The sequence below is a fragment of the Peromyscus maniculatus genome, chromosome 7, assembly GCF_049852395.1.
Source record: "Peromyscus maniculatus bairdii isolate BWxNUB_F1_BW_parent chromosome 7, HU_Pman_BW_mat_3.1, whole genome shotgun sequence".
Classification (NCBI taxonomy): Eukaryota; Metazoa; Chordata; class Mammalia; order Rodentia; family Cricetidae; genus Peromyscus; species Peromyscus maniculatus.
In genome coordinates this window covers 93,733,055-93,748,472 of record NC_134858.1, presented here as the reverse complement: position 1 = coordinate 93,748,472, position 15,418 = coordinate 93,733,055, and the positions used below count along the sequence as shown (strand labels likewise).

The 15,418-nt window shown below is 43.0% G+C and overlaps 1 protein-coding gene across 1 annotated transcript in view; it reads right to left on the bottom strand.

Annotated features, from left to right (window-relative positions):
• Nucleotides 1–12,593: 12,593 nt before the first annotated feature.
• Gk5 (glycerol kinase 5) overlaps nt 12,594–15,418 on the bottom strand; it is a 66,738-nt gene continuing 63,913 nt past the window's right edge. Inside the window, exon 16 of the mRNA XM_076576840.1 lies at nt 12,594–13,909. Within this exon, the coding sequence (XP_076432955.1) occupies nt 13,761–13,909 (149 nt within the window). The 3' untranslated portion in view covers nt 12,594–13,760. The remainder of the gene's footprint in view (nt 13,910–15,418) is intronic.

Here is a 15,418-nt window from a genome sequence, read left to right as displayed (position 1 = left end):
GAGAAGCAGACACATTAAATGCTTGGACTCATGTGGGGAAAGGAATGCCCAGAATCTCACTGTCCGTCAAGGAAACACTACATGCCCATGCTGGCATGGGAGGGAATGGGTAAGTGTAGAGACCAGAGTACAACTTGCAGAAATTGGTCCTTTTCTTCTACTATATGGGTCTCGGGGATTAAAATCAGGTTGTCAGGTTTGACAACAAATGCCTTTACCTTCTGATCTGTCTTGCCATATTCCCTTGACCTCTTTTTTTTTTTTTGAAGATTTATTATGAATACAGTGTTCTGTCTGCATGTACGCCTACAAGCCAAAAGAAAGTGCCATATCTCATTGCAGATGGTTGTGAGCCACCATGTGGGTGCTGGGAATTGAACTCAGGACTTCTGGAAGAATAGTCAGTGCTCTTAACCACTGAGCCATCTCCCCCTTAACCTCTTTCTAAAGTGAAAGCTTGAAGACAAAAAATAAGCTGACCAGTCACAGTGTCCCAAACCTTTAGTGCCAGCACTTGGGAGGCAGAGGCATGTAGACCTCTTTGAGTTCCAGGCCAGCCTGGTCTACATACTGAGTTCCAGGCAAGCCTGGGTTGCATAGAGAGATCATGTCTCAAAAAGCCAAAGTGGGTGGAAAAACCCTAAGTTGAACAATAAGAAGCTATCATATTGTTTGGTGTCCTCCTGTGAGAGTTAGCATAAGATATGCAAGATGAACAGTCAATGTTCATAAGTATGCCAGTTATTCTTTGGCATTGCTTTTGAAACAGAGAATTTAAAAGTCAACGTTCCACGGTATCTCCCAAAGCCACAGACCTTAATACACAGTAGAAGGCTTCAAATTTTCCATCCACTAGTTTGATCTAGCTGTGAATTTCCATGACCTAATGAGGGTATGCTGTAGAAGTCAGTAAATGCTAGCTTCACAGCAGGCCAAGAATCCAGAACAAGGAAGAACAGCTTGGTTTTGAAGCCAAATACTCAAAGTTCTCTGGTACAGAATAAATTGAGTTGCTACAGGGATGAAAATTCATGTAAATCAATTTTTCATCCCCACTCATAGTTTCAATTTAGCAATGTGCACAAACGGCTTTCTGTGTACCTTCTCATTTCCCATTAAGAGATCCTATTTCCGGCCGGGCGTTGGTGGCGCACGCCTTTAATCCCAGCACTCGGGAGGCAGAGCCAGGCGGATCTCTGTGAGTTCGAGGCCAGCCTGGGCTACCAAGTGAGCTCCAGGAAAGGCGCAAAGCTACACAGAGAAACCCTGTCTCGAAAATCCAAAAAAAAAAAAAAAAAGAGATCCTATTTCCTTTGAAAAAGAAATTAAGTCTTCACCAGCTTCAATGCCAGAGAGTTAGATGTCTGAACTGTGACGGCACATTTATTGATTCAGCACTTATTAAGCACTTACTGTATGCCAAACACTGTGCAAGGATTGGAAACACAAACGTCTCAAGAGCTGTTAAGCAGTATGTCATGATCTTAGAAAACCCACAGCTCACCCAGTTCACTTTATTCCCTATCAGCTAAACTTAGCTTACTCCGAAAAGGAATCTCTTGGCCACCCACCTCCAGCTCTTTCCCCATAAAATTTTGTCTGCCTTTGTAACATTTATTAAGCTGTAATGATCCACTTGGACCTGTAGCCTGTTGGGCTCTAAGTGCCTTGTGAGTCACAGCGACTCATTTTCAGTGCCATTATTGACAAATATACGGCGGCTAGCCAGTAAGTATATTCGGAAGGAGAAGCAAAGTGTAATGAACAAGGTATGGTAGTGCACACCTGTAATCCTGGGTACTCAGAGACTGAGACAGAAGAGTTGCAAGTTCAAGACCAACCTAGGGTACATAGTGAGTTCAAAAGCAACCCCAGAAACTCTGTATTAAACTAAATTTAAAAAGGACAAAGACCGGAAATGTAGCTCACTGGGAGAACATTTGCCTCCCGCTGAGAAGGCCCTGGGTTCAATCACAGCTGTAGAAGAAGAGATACACAGATAAAGCCACTCCTAGTCAAGCTGGTGGTTCCTGCCTGTACTGACAGCACCTTGGGGAGCCAGAGGCAGGAAGATCCGGAATTCAAATCCAGCCTCTACCACATAGCGAGTCCAAGGGCAGCATGAATGAAGGAACCCTACAAGAAAACGTGTCTCAAAAACTTCCAAACACAGGGCCGGGGAGATGCTCCATGAGTATCTCAGTCAGGGTTTCTGTTGCTATGAGGGGACATCATGGCCCAAAAAGCAAGTTGGAGAGGAAAGGATTTATTTGGCTTACACTTCCTCATCACAGTCCATCATCAAAGGAAGTCAAGACAGGAACTCAAACAGGGCAGGAATCTGGAGACAGGAGCTGATGCAGAAACCACAGAGGGATGCTCTTTACTGGCTAGCTGCTCTTCATGGCTTGTTCAGATTGCTTTCTTATGGAACCCAGGACCACCCAGGGATGGCACCACCCACAATGAGCTGGGCCCTCACTCATCAATCGCTACTTTAAAAAATGCCTTACAGCAGGCTCTTTTGGAGGCATTTTCTCAACTGAGGTTCCCTCCTTTCAGATGACTCTAGCTTGTGTCAGGTTGACATAAAACTAACCAGGAAAATGGGTAAAGGCTCTTGCCACATAATCCTGATGACCTGATAATGAGTTAAATCCCCAGAGCTCATGGAAGGAAAGAACCCCACAACTCGGAAGAAATTGTCCTCTGACCTCCACACCACGGCACACCCAAGTCCGTACTCACAAACACAGTAACAATAAAGGAGTAAAGAAGTGAACTTTTAGAAGCACACCTTTCTAGTAAATATGTGGGCCACAGAACCCACATATCACCAACGGAAAGAGAACCGTGAAAACTGCAGGCCGCAGCTTCAAGTCTGGGCCGCTCCAACTTTAATGTCCTAGGAACCCCCCGGGGAATTCTCATTAAACTTTTTATTACAAGGTGTGGCCTAGATTCCACATTTCCTACAAACTCCCGAAGGGTTGCAGATGCTGCCTTACCAGCCAAACACACTGGAGGCAGGAACACCCGCATTGACACCTTTTTAATCACACAGAAAAATCTGCTCTCAGAACTGTTCCAAACATGGCTTTTTTTTCCCCCAAGCATCCTCTCCTATATCCAATCCATTCATTGACTGAAGAAAGGAAAAACACTTAAGGGAAATGTCAACCTGGGTGTTGTCTGGGAGCTACACTCCTAGTATGTACGGATTAATCACTGTAGCAGTACAGGGTGGAACAGAGGCCTTGAATTTGACATACAGCTTCTCCCCCGTTCATTTCTTGAAGCTGAAAATTGGAGTAATAGAAGAATTTCAGTTTCTCTTCACAAAAGCAACATCTTAATTTCACAGGTAATCTTATTTTCCTGCCTAGAAAGGATCTCACTTTTGTAGCCCAGGCTGGCCTGGTACTCTGCTTCTTCCTGCTTCTTCTTGGCTAAGAAAGAATTCAAGTCTAGCCTAGGCTTAGAGGAGGCCCTATCTCAAAAAGCAAATAAGTAAAAAAATATGTATAAATTCTCTTAGCAATAAGCTTTTTGGTTTTTTACCTTTCTTCTCCTACTTTGATGCTCTGAATTTCCTTGTACATGTCTCTTGCATCTGTAGAAATGTCTTTGGAGTTTTCAGTTCTATATAAGGGTGAGAGTCCAAATATTTAACAACTGGGGCTGGAGAGATGGCTCAGCACTGGTTGATCTTCCACGGGACCCGGGTTCAATTCCCAGCACCCACAGGGCAGCTCCCACCTGTCTGCAACTCCAGTCCCAGGGCTCTGACGGCCTCACCCAGACACACATGCAGACCAATGCACATTAAAAGAAAGAAAAAACTAACAGTGCAGAGACCTGTTTGTCTTCCACAAACATTTTTGACAATTAGTTTTTGTTTTTGTTTTGTGTTTGTTTTTTTTTTTTTTTGTTTTTTTTTTTCAGAGCTTAGGATGGAACCCAGGGCCTAGCAAGCGCTCTACCACTGAGCTAAATCCCCAACCCCGACAATTATTTTTTAAAGATTTTGTTTATTTAGTGTGTAGTAGATGCATGAAGGCACACATGAGCACACATGTTCACCTACATGTATCTGTGGAGGCTGGAGGTCAACGCTGGGTGTATTTCTGTTATTTTTAAGACAGGATCTCTCATTGAACCTGGAGCTTGCCATTTGGCTAGACTGCCTGTCTATCCAGCCAGCGCAGCCCTGGGAGCCTCCTCTCTGGCCCACTTCCTCACACAGTTGGATGCTGCCCCACCCTGTTTTTTTAACTTGGATCCTGGAGATAGAAGAACTCAAGTAGGTCTCAGGCTGACATGGTAAGCACTTCAGCAAACCGTCATCTTCCCAGTCACCTAGAAAAGCAATGTGTGCGTGTGCATGTGCGTGTGTGTGCGCGTGCGTTCGTGTGCGCGCACGCGTGCGTGCGTGCGTGTGTGTGTGTGTGTGTGTGTGTGTGTGTGTGTGTGTCTGTGTGTCTGTGTGTGTGTGTGTGTTCACGGCTGCCCCGAACCCCCTCGTGTAGCCAAGGCTAGGCTTTTTCTACTCTCAGATGTACCAGCTTCTGTATCTCAAGTGCTGGGATTAAAAGTGTGTGCCACCTGGGCCCAGCTTGACATAAATTATTTGGTGCGGGTGATTTATTTGGGGAGATAGCTACAAAGGACAGGAGTTGGGGACGTCCAGGAAAAGTCAATCCAAGGATGTAACTGAGACGGTCCCTGATGGAGGGACTGAACCTTGAGCTCCCTGGGACTGTTTAGGGGTTGCAAACTGGTGGCTATCTGCATAAGAGGTGGAAGACCTTACTTACACAACGGCTCCCAGGCCCATTCAGGTTTGTTTGTTTGTTTGTTTTGTTTTGTTTTTGAGACAGGGTTTCTCTGTGTAGCTTTGGAGCCTTTCCTGGAACTCACTCTGTAGCCCAGGCTGGCCTCGAACTCACAGAGATCCTCCTGCCTCTGTCCCCAGAGTGCTGGGATTGAAGGTGTGTGCCGCCACCACTGCCCGGCACCTAGCCCCATTACCCGCCCATTACCACCGCCCGGCACCTAGCTCACAATTACCCGGCAGTGTTAACCCTCTACCACATTCCCATTTGACCACAGTGAAAAGGCCAGAATGGGTTCAGACACGCACGCCAAGCTCATCCCACTAACTCTGATGCTGTGGAGACGACTTTTTTGCCATGCATGGTAGCACACTAGTAATCCCAGCACTTGGAAGCAGAAGATCAGGGGTTCAAAGTCATGTATTGACTATTAAAGACTATCTTAAATAAATAAATAAAATACAATCTAAACATCAGAGGACTTTGTTATTCTTGAGATCTGAGATCAGTTTTTATATTTTCTTTATGTTTGCATGCATGCCCGTGTGTGTGTGTGTGTGTGTGTGTGTGTGTGTGTGTGTGTGTGTGTGTGACACCCTCACACCAATGCATAAAAAAACAAAATTAAATAAATTAGGGGGGAAACCCTTGACAAAAGCAGCTCAGGGAGAAAGGGATTATTTGGCTCTCAATTCCAGGCTACAGAGCGTCATTCTGGGGAAATCACGGTGGCAGGTCCACAGGGCAGCTACAGTCAAGAGTGGTGTAGCTATAGAGATGGCTCAGGGGGAGGGGTGCGCTCTGTTCCTCCAGATGACCTGAGTTCCCAGCACCCACACTGTGCTGCTCAGTAACTCCAGTTCCCGGGGATCTGATCCCCTCTTCTGGCCTCTGAGAGCACCTTGCACACATATGGCATACACATACAATAAATAAAAAAAATAAATCTTAAAAAAAAATACAATAGAGAGTGATGAATTTATTCATTTATGCTATCATTCAGCTTGCTCTCTCCTTTAATTCTGCTCAGGGTCCCGTCCATGAATGATGCCACCCCACCTTGAGGATGAGTCTTCCCACTTCGATTAATTCAATGAAGAAACTCCCTCACAGGCCAAACTAATCTAGATGATTCTTGAGGATAAAAATCAGCTCCACATAATGTCTTTCTACCTCCATAACGCCCTTGTTCTTCATCCTCCTCTTTAGACTATTACTTTGAAAACACACTAACAAAACCCCTTCCTTTCCTCAAAGATTTCAGTGTTTGTCATTATCTGAATGTCCCACTACAGTGGCGGTTCTCAACCTGTGGGGCTCGACTCTTTGGGGGTCAAATGACCCTCACAGGGGTCACCTAAGACCGTCAGAAAACAGATATATACCTTGTGATTCATAAGAGTATCAAAATTACAGTTTTCATAATTTTAAGGTTGGGGGTCCCCACAACATGAAGAACTGTGTTAAGGATTGCAGTGTTAGGAAGGCTGAGAACCACTGCTCTATGGAATGATACCATGGACTCAGAGACAGGCGAGAAGCCACTCTGGCTAGGGAACCTCACTAGATAACCTGGCTGAATCGTCCACCATTAGGCTGTCTCTAGTTATGTGTGCAAGTTCAACGCAACAAATGAGATACACCCAACTGAAGTGACTTTATTATAGCAGCATTTATACAACAGCCGCCCATTCATGGTTTCATGGTAGTTTCCTAAAGAATTCAAAGTTTTCAGAAAGGATTGTAGGATCTGTAGGACTAAGGCTATTATATTAATATATTGAATTATCTTTCAGTTATTTATGTATCTTTCTAAATATTTTAAAAGCTTGTATAGCTTTACAACAAATTATATGTTAGTATTCTGACCCACCCCTTGGGGCTGCCCTGTGTCCTGATGTAAAGGCTTCATTTTAAGGAAAAGCCCCCCCCCTTCCTCTCTCTCTTCTGCTCTCCATTCCCACAAGGTGCACTCCTTGACCCTTCTCCCTGCCCCCCCTCCTTCTTTCTGTCCTTCTGTATCTTTCTATCAAATAAACTCTCTCCATGTGTATGAGCACCTGGGTGTGAGTGACTGTCCATTCACGCCTATGCCCGCCACTCCATCTGCCCAGCATGCTTCCCTCACCTGTGGGACTCCCTGGTCCAGTCAGCTGAGCTCCCCACCTCCACCCCCACCCCATGCACAATATCATAATATCCCCAGTCCCAAAGAATAAATCATCTTCTCTGATAATTTCCTTTGTGTAAGAATGTAACTATAGAATAAGAAGTCTAGAGAGGACCTGAGAGGCCGAGTGGCTGGATCATGGTTACAGTACCAGCCCTTGGGTGATTGGGGAATGTGGACTGCCATGAGTTTGAGGCCAGTCTGAGCTGTGTAGTGAGATCTTAAAAACAATTCAAATTAAATAAAGAATATCCAAAAGCCACCACATGTGGTGGCTCATTGTCTGCAATCCTAGAACCTGAGAGGAAAACACAGATATGCCACAAGGTCAATGCTAACCTGGGCTTCATAATGAGTTTGAGGGCAGCCTGGGCTACAGAGTGAGATCTAGTCTCAAAAACAAAGAGCAAACACACTGGGATCCAGAGAAGCAAGGTTCCACAGAACAACCTTCTTTTTTCTAACCGAACCTACGAATTTTAACTTGAGTGACAGCTGTAATGAACATGCTTATTTCTCCGGCTTCTTTCCTTCCCTTTCGTTCTTCTAGGCAGTGATGGGAATTGAACCCAGGTTTCATCCCTGTGAGGCAATCCGAGCTCTACCAGTGAGCTACCCCCCTAGTTACTCTGTGACTTGCTAGGTAGCAGAGGCTGGCCTTGAGCACCTGGCCTTTCGGATCCCACCTCACAAATGATGGGATTCCAGGTGTGTGATACCAGACCTAGTCTATGTGGTACTGGAGAGAGGGAGCGAGCGAGCCCAGAGCTCCAGGAATTCAAGGGAAGCGCTGTGCCAACAGGCACAGCCCCTTCCGGGATTGTTCTCAGTGTGCAGAAATCAGAGTAGGGAGCAGCGTCCAATAAAAATGTTCAAGTGAAATAAAAACTAAATCTGTACATTAAAACAGATCAAAAATATTCTGGAGAGATAGCTCAGTTGGTAAAGAGTTCAAGGCCAGCCTGGTCTACAGACCGAGTTCCACAACAGCCTTCAAGGTTTCTACACAGAGAAACTTTGTCTCAGAAAAACAGCAACAACCAAACCAAACCAACCAAACAACCAAACAAGGATGTCTTAAAAAAAAAAAAAAAACCCATATGCATATGAAGTGTTTCTATTGCTGTGTTCACCTTCAATTTTATTAAAGATCTTTAAAATGGTTTATGACAGTCTCAATAACCATTTAATAAAACCAACATACATAGCAGTAACAGAGAAATAAAATCATGACACTGATACATACATGAGAATTCAAATCTACACTTATTCATCTTTTCTAATTAATTTTCCACAAAATCATTCTGAACCTTTACATAGGTCATACTTTTTTTCACAGAGTTTGAAACAGGGTTCTACACCAAGTGTGTGTTGGGACACACTACAGGACAGCTAACGTTGCCTTGGAAACCTTGTTTTTTTACAGCTCATTTAGCAAACAATTCAATTGGCAAACGGACAAAGTTATGAACAGAGATTTAAAAGATGATGGCGAGCAGATGGCAAAAGGCACAGGAAATAATATTCAACATCACCAAATGCTGGTGAGAGAACATGGAGAGACCGGATCGCTCACACACTGATGGCAGAAACATAAATGGGACAGCCACTCAGCATCAAGACTCTATTCTTCTCTTTCCATTTTTACAGTACTGGGGATCAAACCTAGGGCCCTGTGCACACCAGACCAGAGCTCTACCAAATAAGCTACCTCCCAACCTAAAAACCATTTAAGCTCAAGTTCCTGTATCAGGAACTTTTAACTAAGCAATCCCAATAGTTACCTAGATATGAAAAAAAAAAAAAAAATGCAAAGTGCAGAAAGGCTTTGAGAACAGAATAACAAAAGTTCTGAATCATCCTATTCGGAAGGCTCTTTCGGGCTTTTGATTCCCTAACAGGAGACTCTTAAAAGTTCAGGGTGTGTCTGAGACTTCTTATTCTTATTTAAAAAGCACAATCTAAATTTCCTAAAGGGATTAAGAATTAATTGTTCAAGTGAGCTGGGCGGTGGTGGTACACGCCTTTAATCCCAGCGCTAGGGCTTTTGAGGCCAGCCTGGTCTACATAGTGAGTTCCCAGATAGCCAGAGCTACATAGGGAGAACCTGTCTCGAAAAATAATCAAACCAAAGAAACAACACCAAAAAACCAAAACCAAACCAAACAAAAAAACTGGTCCCCAGTATGGATGTTTTGTTTTAGGGCTACTTCTGAGGTTCCTTCCTATAGCACCTGAGTGTTGGGTACTCTTAAAATACAATGTTACTACCTGCAGTCAAATATATAAAACCTGTGAATTAAGTTTCAACTATACCTGAAAAAGTTAAAAGTAGCTGGGCATGCTTAGCATGCACCAGGCTCCAGGGTCAGTTCCCAGACCAGCAACGAAAAAGCTGCTACACCCACGTGTATCTACGGATGTATATCTCTACAAAAATATCTGAAAATACACAGATGTGATTTTTTTTTTTACAATAAACATCATGACTCTAGTTGTAAATATCCTCCTTTCTAACAAGTATAAGATATTATCAATAAATGTAACATCAAAGAGAAATGTAAAGTAAGAGTCCATCCATAAACAAGAAGGCACAGTGTTAAGTTGGGGGAGGGGTGGCAGTGGAGGGCAAACATGGCTTCCGCGTCAGGAAGCATCATATCTACTGAAGGTTTGGAACAGTGATCTTTTCCTTGTTCAGAGAAGAAAGCGAGCAAAGCCAGGCTTGGGGATTCCTGTCTGTAACGTCAGCACCCAGGAGGCTGAGGCAGGAACACCGCCATGAGTTCCGGGTCAACCTGCACCACAGAGTAAGATCCTGTCAGAAAAATGGGGGTGAGGACAGATCAAATCACAGATGATCTACAGAATGTATCGCTCACACCACGAGGCCAAATGTCCACTAATTACGACCACACAGGAGGAGGACTGAGCTACTTAAGTACTAGAAGAGAAGTATAGGCTGCGTGTAGCTCAGTAGCCCAAGGGTTGACTGTCAGGCTCAGGGCCCTAGGCTTGATCCCACTACAGAGGTGAGGGACACAAACAACGGAGGACAACTTTTTCTTCATTACCCAGCAAAATAGAAACTGTATTTTAGGATACTCCCTACTTTTCCATTGTTGTTACAAGTTCATTTCCTACAAGAAAACAGGGCAGAGAACATTGGAAATGTTACTACAGTCACCAAATCTTCATTTTTCTTCTAATGGCCCGGATCAGTGGCTCTCAACGGACAATGATTTTTACCTCCCAGGGTAGCTCATGTTGACATGCACTTGGAGCCATGTTCAACACAGGAGGCCAAGGACACCGCCAAGCATATGTGTCCAGTGTAGTATCTCAAAGCAAAGACAGATGAAGTTCAAAATGTCAGTGTTGCAAGGTGTGGTGGCATGAACCTTTAATCCCAGAACTCAGGAGGCAGAGGCAAGCAAGCAGAGCTCTATGAGTGTGGGGACAGCCTCGTCTACATGGTGAGTTCCAGGATAGCCAGGGCTATATGGTGAGACCTTGTCACAAAAACACAGCAAAGATCAATGCTGACATTGAGAAACCATAATCACAGATGGATACTAGAGATTTGAAGATCAGAAAGTGAGAGTATAAAGCAGTTAGTACTGCTTTAAGACGGGCTACATCATCCTTATTGAGTTGACTGGAGACCTCTTAAAATGCATGGTAGGTCTACAATGGGAAAAGAAAATATGCTAAGAAGTATTAGCATATTTCACTTTCAAAAGGCAGATGACTGGACAATTTTCTTCAATTGTTTTTGATTAACAACTGTCTCTACAGCCACAAATGGCCTAGTATTTCTGTTTTTACTTAAATCTTACAAGAATCATTAAGCTCTGTCACTAAAATATGGTCAGAAAGCCAAAAAGCAAAAGAATAGCTTCTAGATCCACAGAAGGAAAAAAAAAGTAACTGATCTTGCAAGAGAAGCTCAATTCAGATGAGATATTAGTTGTTTTTCACATTATCTAAAGGATATTTATCCTTCTCTGTAGTGATAAGAGCGTAGGGAAGAAATGGAAAATAAACCTTTAGCAATTAACATCACAATTTAGTCTATCCTAGTACAAAAGGTCAAAATTACTTCCCATGAAATCATACCTACCAGCAGTATCTATAAAATATTTAAATAGGGCCGGGCGGTGGTGGCGCACGCCTTTAATCCCAGCACTCGGGAGGCAGAGCCAGGTGGATCTCTGTGAGCTCGAGGCCAGCCTGGGCTACCAAGTGAGTTCCAGGAGAGGCACAAAGCTACACAGAGAAACCCTGTCTCGAAAAACCAAAAAAAAAAAAAAAAAAAAAAAAATATATATATATATATATATTTAAATAAAGCAGCGTTCACATGATTGATGGGAAAACCTGTAACTGGTCACAAAGCTATGTAAAAACGTTGTAGGAGAAAAAGAGTAAGCTATCTACATAGGATCTGATTTGTTACAGTAAACAAAAATACTTCTAACAAAACCTACTTCCAAATCTTTTTTAGAGTTTTTATTTATTGTTATTACGGAGAGTGTGTGCACAGCACCATGCACACGTAGAGGTCATAAGAACACTCTGGAGTCGGTTTTCTTCTTCCACCTTTGTATGGTGGAAGGTCAGGGGCTGAGCTCAGGTCGGCAAGCTTGTATGACAAGCGCCTGTACCTGCGGAGCCATCCCCTTGGCTCTCAAACTGTTAATGCAGTTAATGATGCAATGTGTTTACTATAATGTTTCCTTTAAGAAACTTTTTTTTTTTAAATATTTGAAGACACTGGGAGCCCAGGGAAACAATTTGCACAAAGTACAACGTAGCTATTCATTCTAGTATAACTGACTCGCAAATGGACACATGATAGCAGCAGCAACATTCCTTCTTAACAGCTGCTCCTTTAGTGACACATTTATGTAGTAGGTAGTTCTATAATGGTTGTGATAGTGACCAAGATGGGAACAAATTCATTCACTCTCAAACTCCAAATCCCCAGTGGAGAGAGGGGCAAGCGATGCAGAAGAGGCTGGAGCACTGTCAACTGGCCCATGACAATTTTATACCCAGCCGGAGGCTTCTCTCAACGTTCATTGACACTGTTTCCAGCAACAAGGGTTCTTTGGGGGCACTGGCTCAGTGGTACCCTAACGGCAATCATTATCAAGCACAAGGTCCATCACCTTGTCAGCCAGCCTCAGCTAACTCTCAGAGGTGAGCAGGACAGACAAACAGCAAAAGATACATCAATAAATAGCCCAGGAAAGCAATTCTTAAGTTACCAATAAACTAGGGCACTTACAGTAAACTCTGAGGCCAGGTATGGCACACTCCCACAATCCTAGCACCTCTGGAGACCGAGTCAAGAGGATCTGGTGTTTTAGGCCAGCCTGAGTTACATAATGAGACCTAGTTGCAAAACAAAACAGACAACAAACAAAAGCCGCCGGGCAGTGGTGGCACAAGCCTTTAATCCCAGCACCGGGGAGGCAGAGGCAGGCGGATCTCTGTGAGTTCGAGGCCAGCCTGGGCTACACAGTGAGTTCCAGGACAGGCTCCAAAGCTACACAGAAAAACCCTATCTCGAAAAATCCAAAACAAAAACAAAAACAAAAAAGACAACAACAAAAAACTAATATTAATAATTTAAACTCTGTCAAGTAGGCACTTTTTAAAAAGGGACATTTATGAAAGCATTTCAACAAATAAATATAAAGAACTAGGAAGAAAGATGTACATTAACGACCTGCATTTTATAAAAATAGAATGTTACTCTGGAGACTAAGGCAGGAGGCTCAAGAGTTAGAAACCAGCATGAGTTAGACAGCAGATGTTTCTCCAAACAAAATAAAACGGAAGGTGTTTTGTTTTTTTTTTTTTTTTTAAAGACAGGGCCTCACTATGTCCCAGACTGCCTAGAACTCCCCACATTGTCTGGACAGGCTTCAAGCTCACAGTCCTCCGTCTTCATGCTCCTCCGCCTTCAGCCTCTAACGTCCCGGATTCACAAACAGCCTTTTCAGCCCACTAACTAAAATCCGTTCCTCGATGGATCAGTGCTCACCTAGGCATCATGGTGCACACGCAGAGTTCCAGGACCTGAGAGGCTGAGGCAGGAGAATCTGAAGTTTCAAGCTAGCTTGGGCTATACAGGGACACTATACCTTAGTAACAATAACAGAGGCTGTGCAGGAAGAATTAAGGGAGTGTCTTTACACACAAGGAAGGAAAGCGCTGACCACTGAGCTCACTTCAGAGTGGCACAAAGCTCAGATTTGGATATGTTACTTAAAAATTATGGCTTTATACAAAAAAGCGTTTTGTTTTCTCAATTATTCCTTTTTTAGCTATATGAATTTCAAATAGCCCACTTGATTTTAAACAAGAAAATTTTTTCATAACTTTTAACAACATGATGGCTCTCTGAGGGTGAGGAACTACGACCCATGTGCCATTGACCCTGTATAAAAAAGAGCAGGACTCATAACTATCAAAATGCAGTTGGGAGTGGAAATGTCCTTTGGAAGTTGCTAGAAGAAAGAAGACACAATTTTGAGGTATCGTTGCTGCCTTAAAATGTCACTAAGATTTGGATTTAAAAAGTAAGAAATTTTCTTGGTGAGTTTTTAAAAAGAGCAACACTTCTCTCCTCATGAGGCTCATTTGGATGGTCTCCTCTCAGCCAGGGTCCTGTCGGGCATCCCTGAGCTCCCATCTGTCTGTCTGTCAGCCTGTCGTGTGGGGTTTTTGTCGGCTCCTCGGTGTTAGGTCTTGTTATACCAATTCATGGAGCGTTTCACGGCTTTCTCCCAGTTCTCCATATTTACTTCATACTCCTGCCACTTCTTCTGGGGCTTGAAAACCATTTCACTCTGCCGCAGCCTCTGGAGCTCTTCCTTGTCCGCCCAAAATCCTACAGATGGGAAAAAAAAAAATCGCAGAAATTAAGGCAAATAACGAGCTCAGGAGATATAGCCACCAGTTTAGGTGAGTTGTGCCAAGAAGAACGATTAGTATGTGAAAACGCAGTTCAGAACACTTGTGGCTTTGGAAATGTATACATGACCAAATGGATACACTAGCGAATAGATACACTACGATTTTAAAAAATATTTTGCTTTTGAACTCTTAGCTTTATTTTTGAATGGCATTATATCAGTTTTTGTTTATACTGGGATTGAACAGAGCCTCACACACAATAGGCAAGTGTTCCCCCCCACATACACACAAACACACACACACACACACACACCCCTCCTTCAGCTTTCAGCTTTTTATTTTGTGACAGCATTTCACTAAATTACTCAGGCTGGCTTTGAACTTATGATCCTCCTGCTTCATCCTCACTAGTACAGGGAATGCAGGTATGAGCTACCACAAACAACTTGTATTTTCCTTTTATACAACAAAAATAAATGAAGATAAGTTAAGATTGTCTTGAGGTAACTGGCAACTCAAATAGAATAATAACTTGATCTAAAAGCCCAAAATGAGAATGAATGTAATTTTGAAACAACAGTGTTTAATATTAAGTTATTTAAATTCTAATCCAAGATAAAATTATAGTTCTAGCATATATTGTTTTGCTGAAAAGAGGATTTTTAATTCATAATAAAAAGTGACAAAAGAAGCCAGCCTGTGGTGGTACACTGGTGTCGCACGCCTTTAATCCTAGCACTCAGGAGGCAGAGCCAGGCGGATCTCTGTGAGTTCGAAGCCAGCCTGGTCTACAAAGTGAGATCCAGGAATGTCTCCAAAGCTATAAAGAGAAACCCTGTCTCGGAAAACAACAACAACAACAACAAAAAACCCAAAACAAACAAACAAAAGCACACATCTGTAACTGTATCATAGCCTCAAGTGCTAGGATGTCTTGTCAGGAAGCTCACTACTTAAGTACTCATTTATTTATTTGTTTATTTTGGATTTTCAAGACAAGGTTTCTCTGTACAGCCCTGGCTGTAGACCAGGCTAGCCTCGAACTCAGAGATTTGTCTTGCCCACTCCCCAGAGCTGGGATTAAAGATGTGTGCCAATACACTAGACTCAACTTCAAGGATCTTTTTTTCTTTTCTTCTTTTTTTTTGTGGTTTTTCTTTTTAATTCGTTCATTCTCTACCCCCCTGTGGTTTTTCGAGACAGGGTTTCTCGGTGTAGTTTTGGTGCCTGTCCTGGAACTTCTTCTATAGGCCAGGCTGGCCTCAAACACAGAGATCCGCTTGCCTCTGCCTCCCGAGTGCTGGGATTAAAGGTGTGCGCCATCACTGCCTGGCTCATAAAGGGTTTTAAACAACTACTAATAGTTTTAATTTATATATCAGTAAATAAATCTATTTTCTAATTTATATATCAGAAAATAAATGTTTTGTATGTTTGGTAACTCATTTCTTTAATACCAGCCCTGAGAGGCTGCGACAAAAGG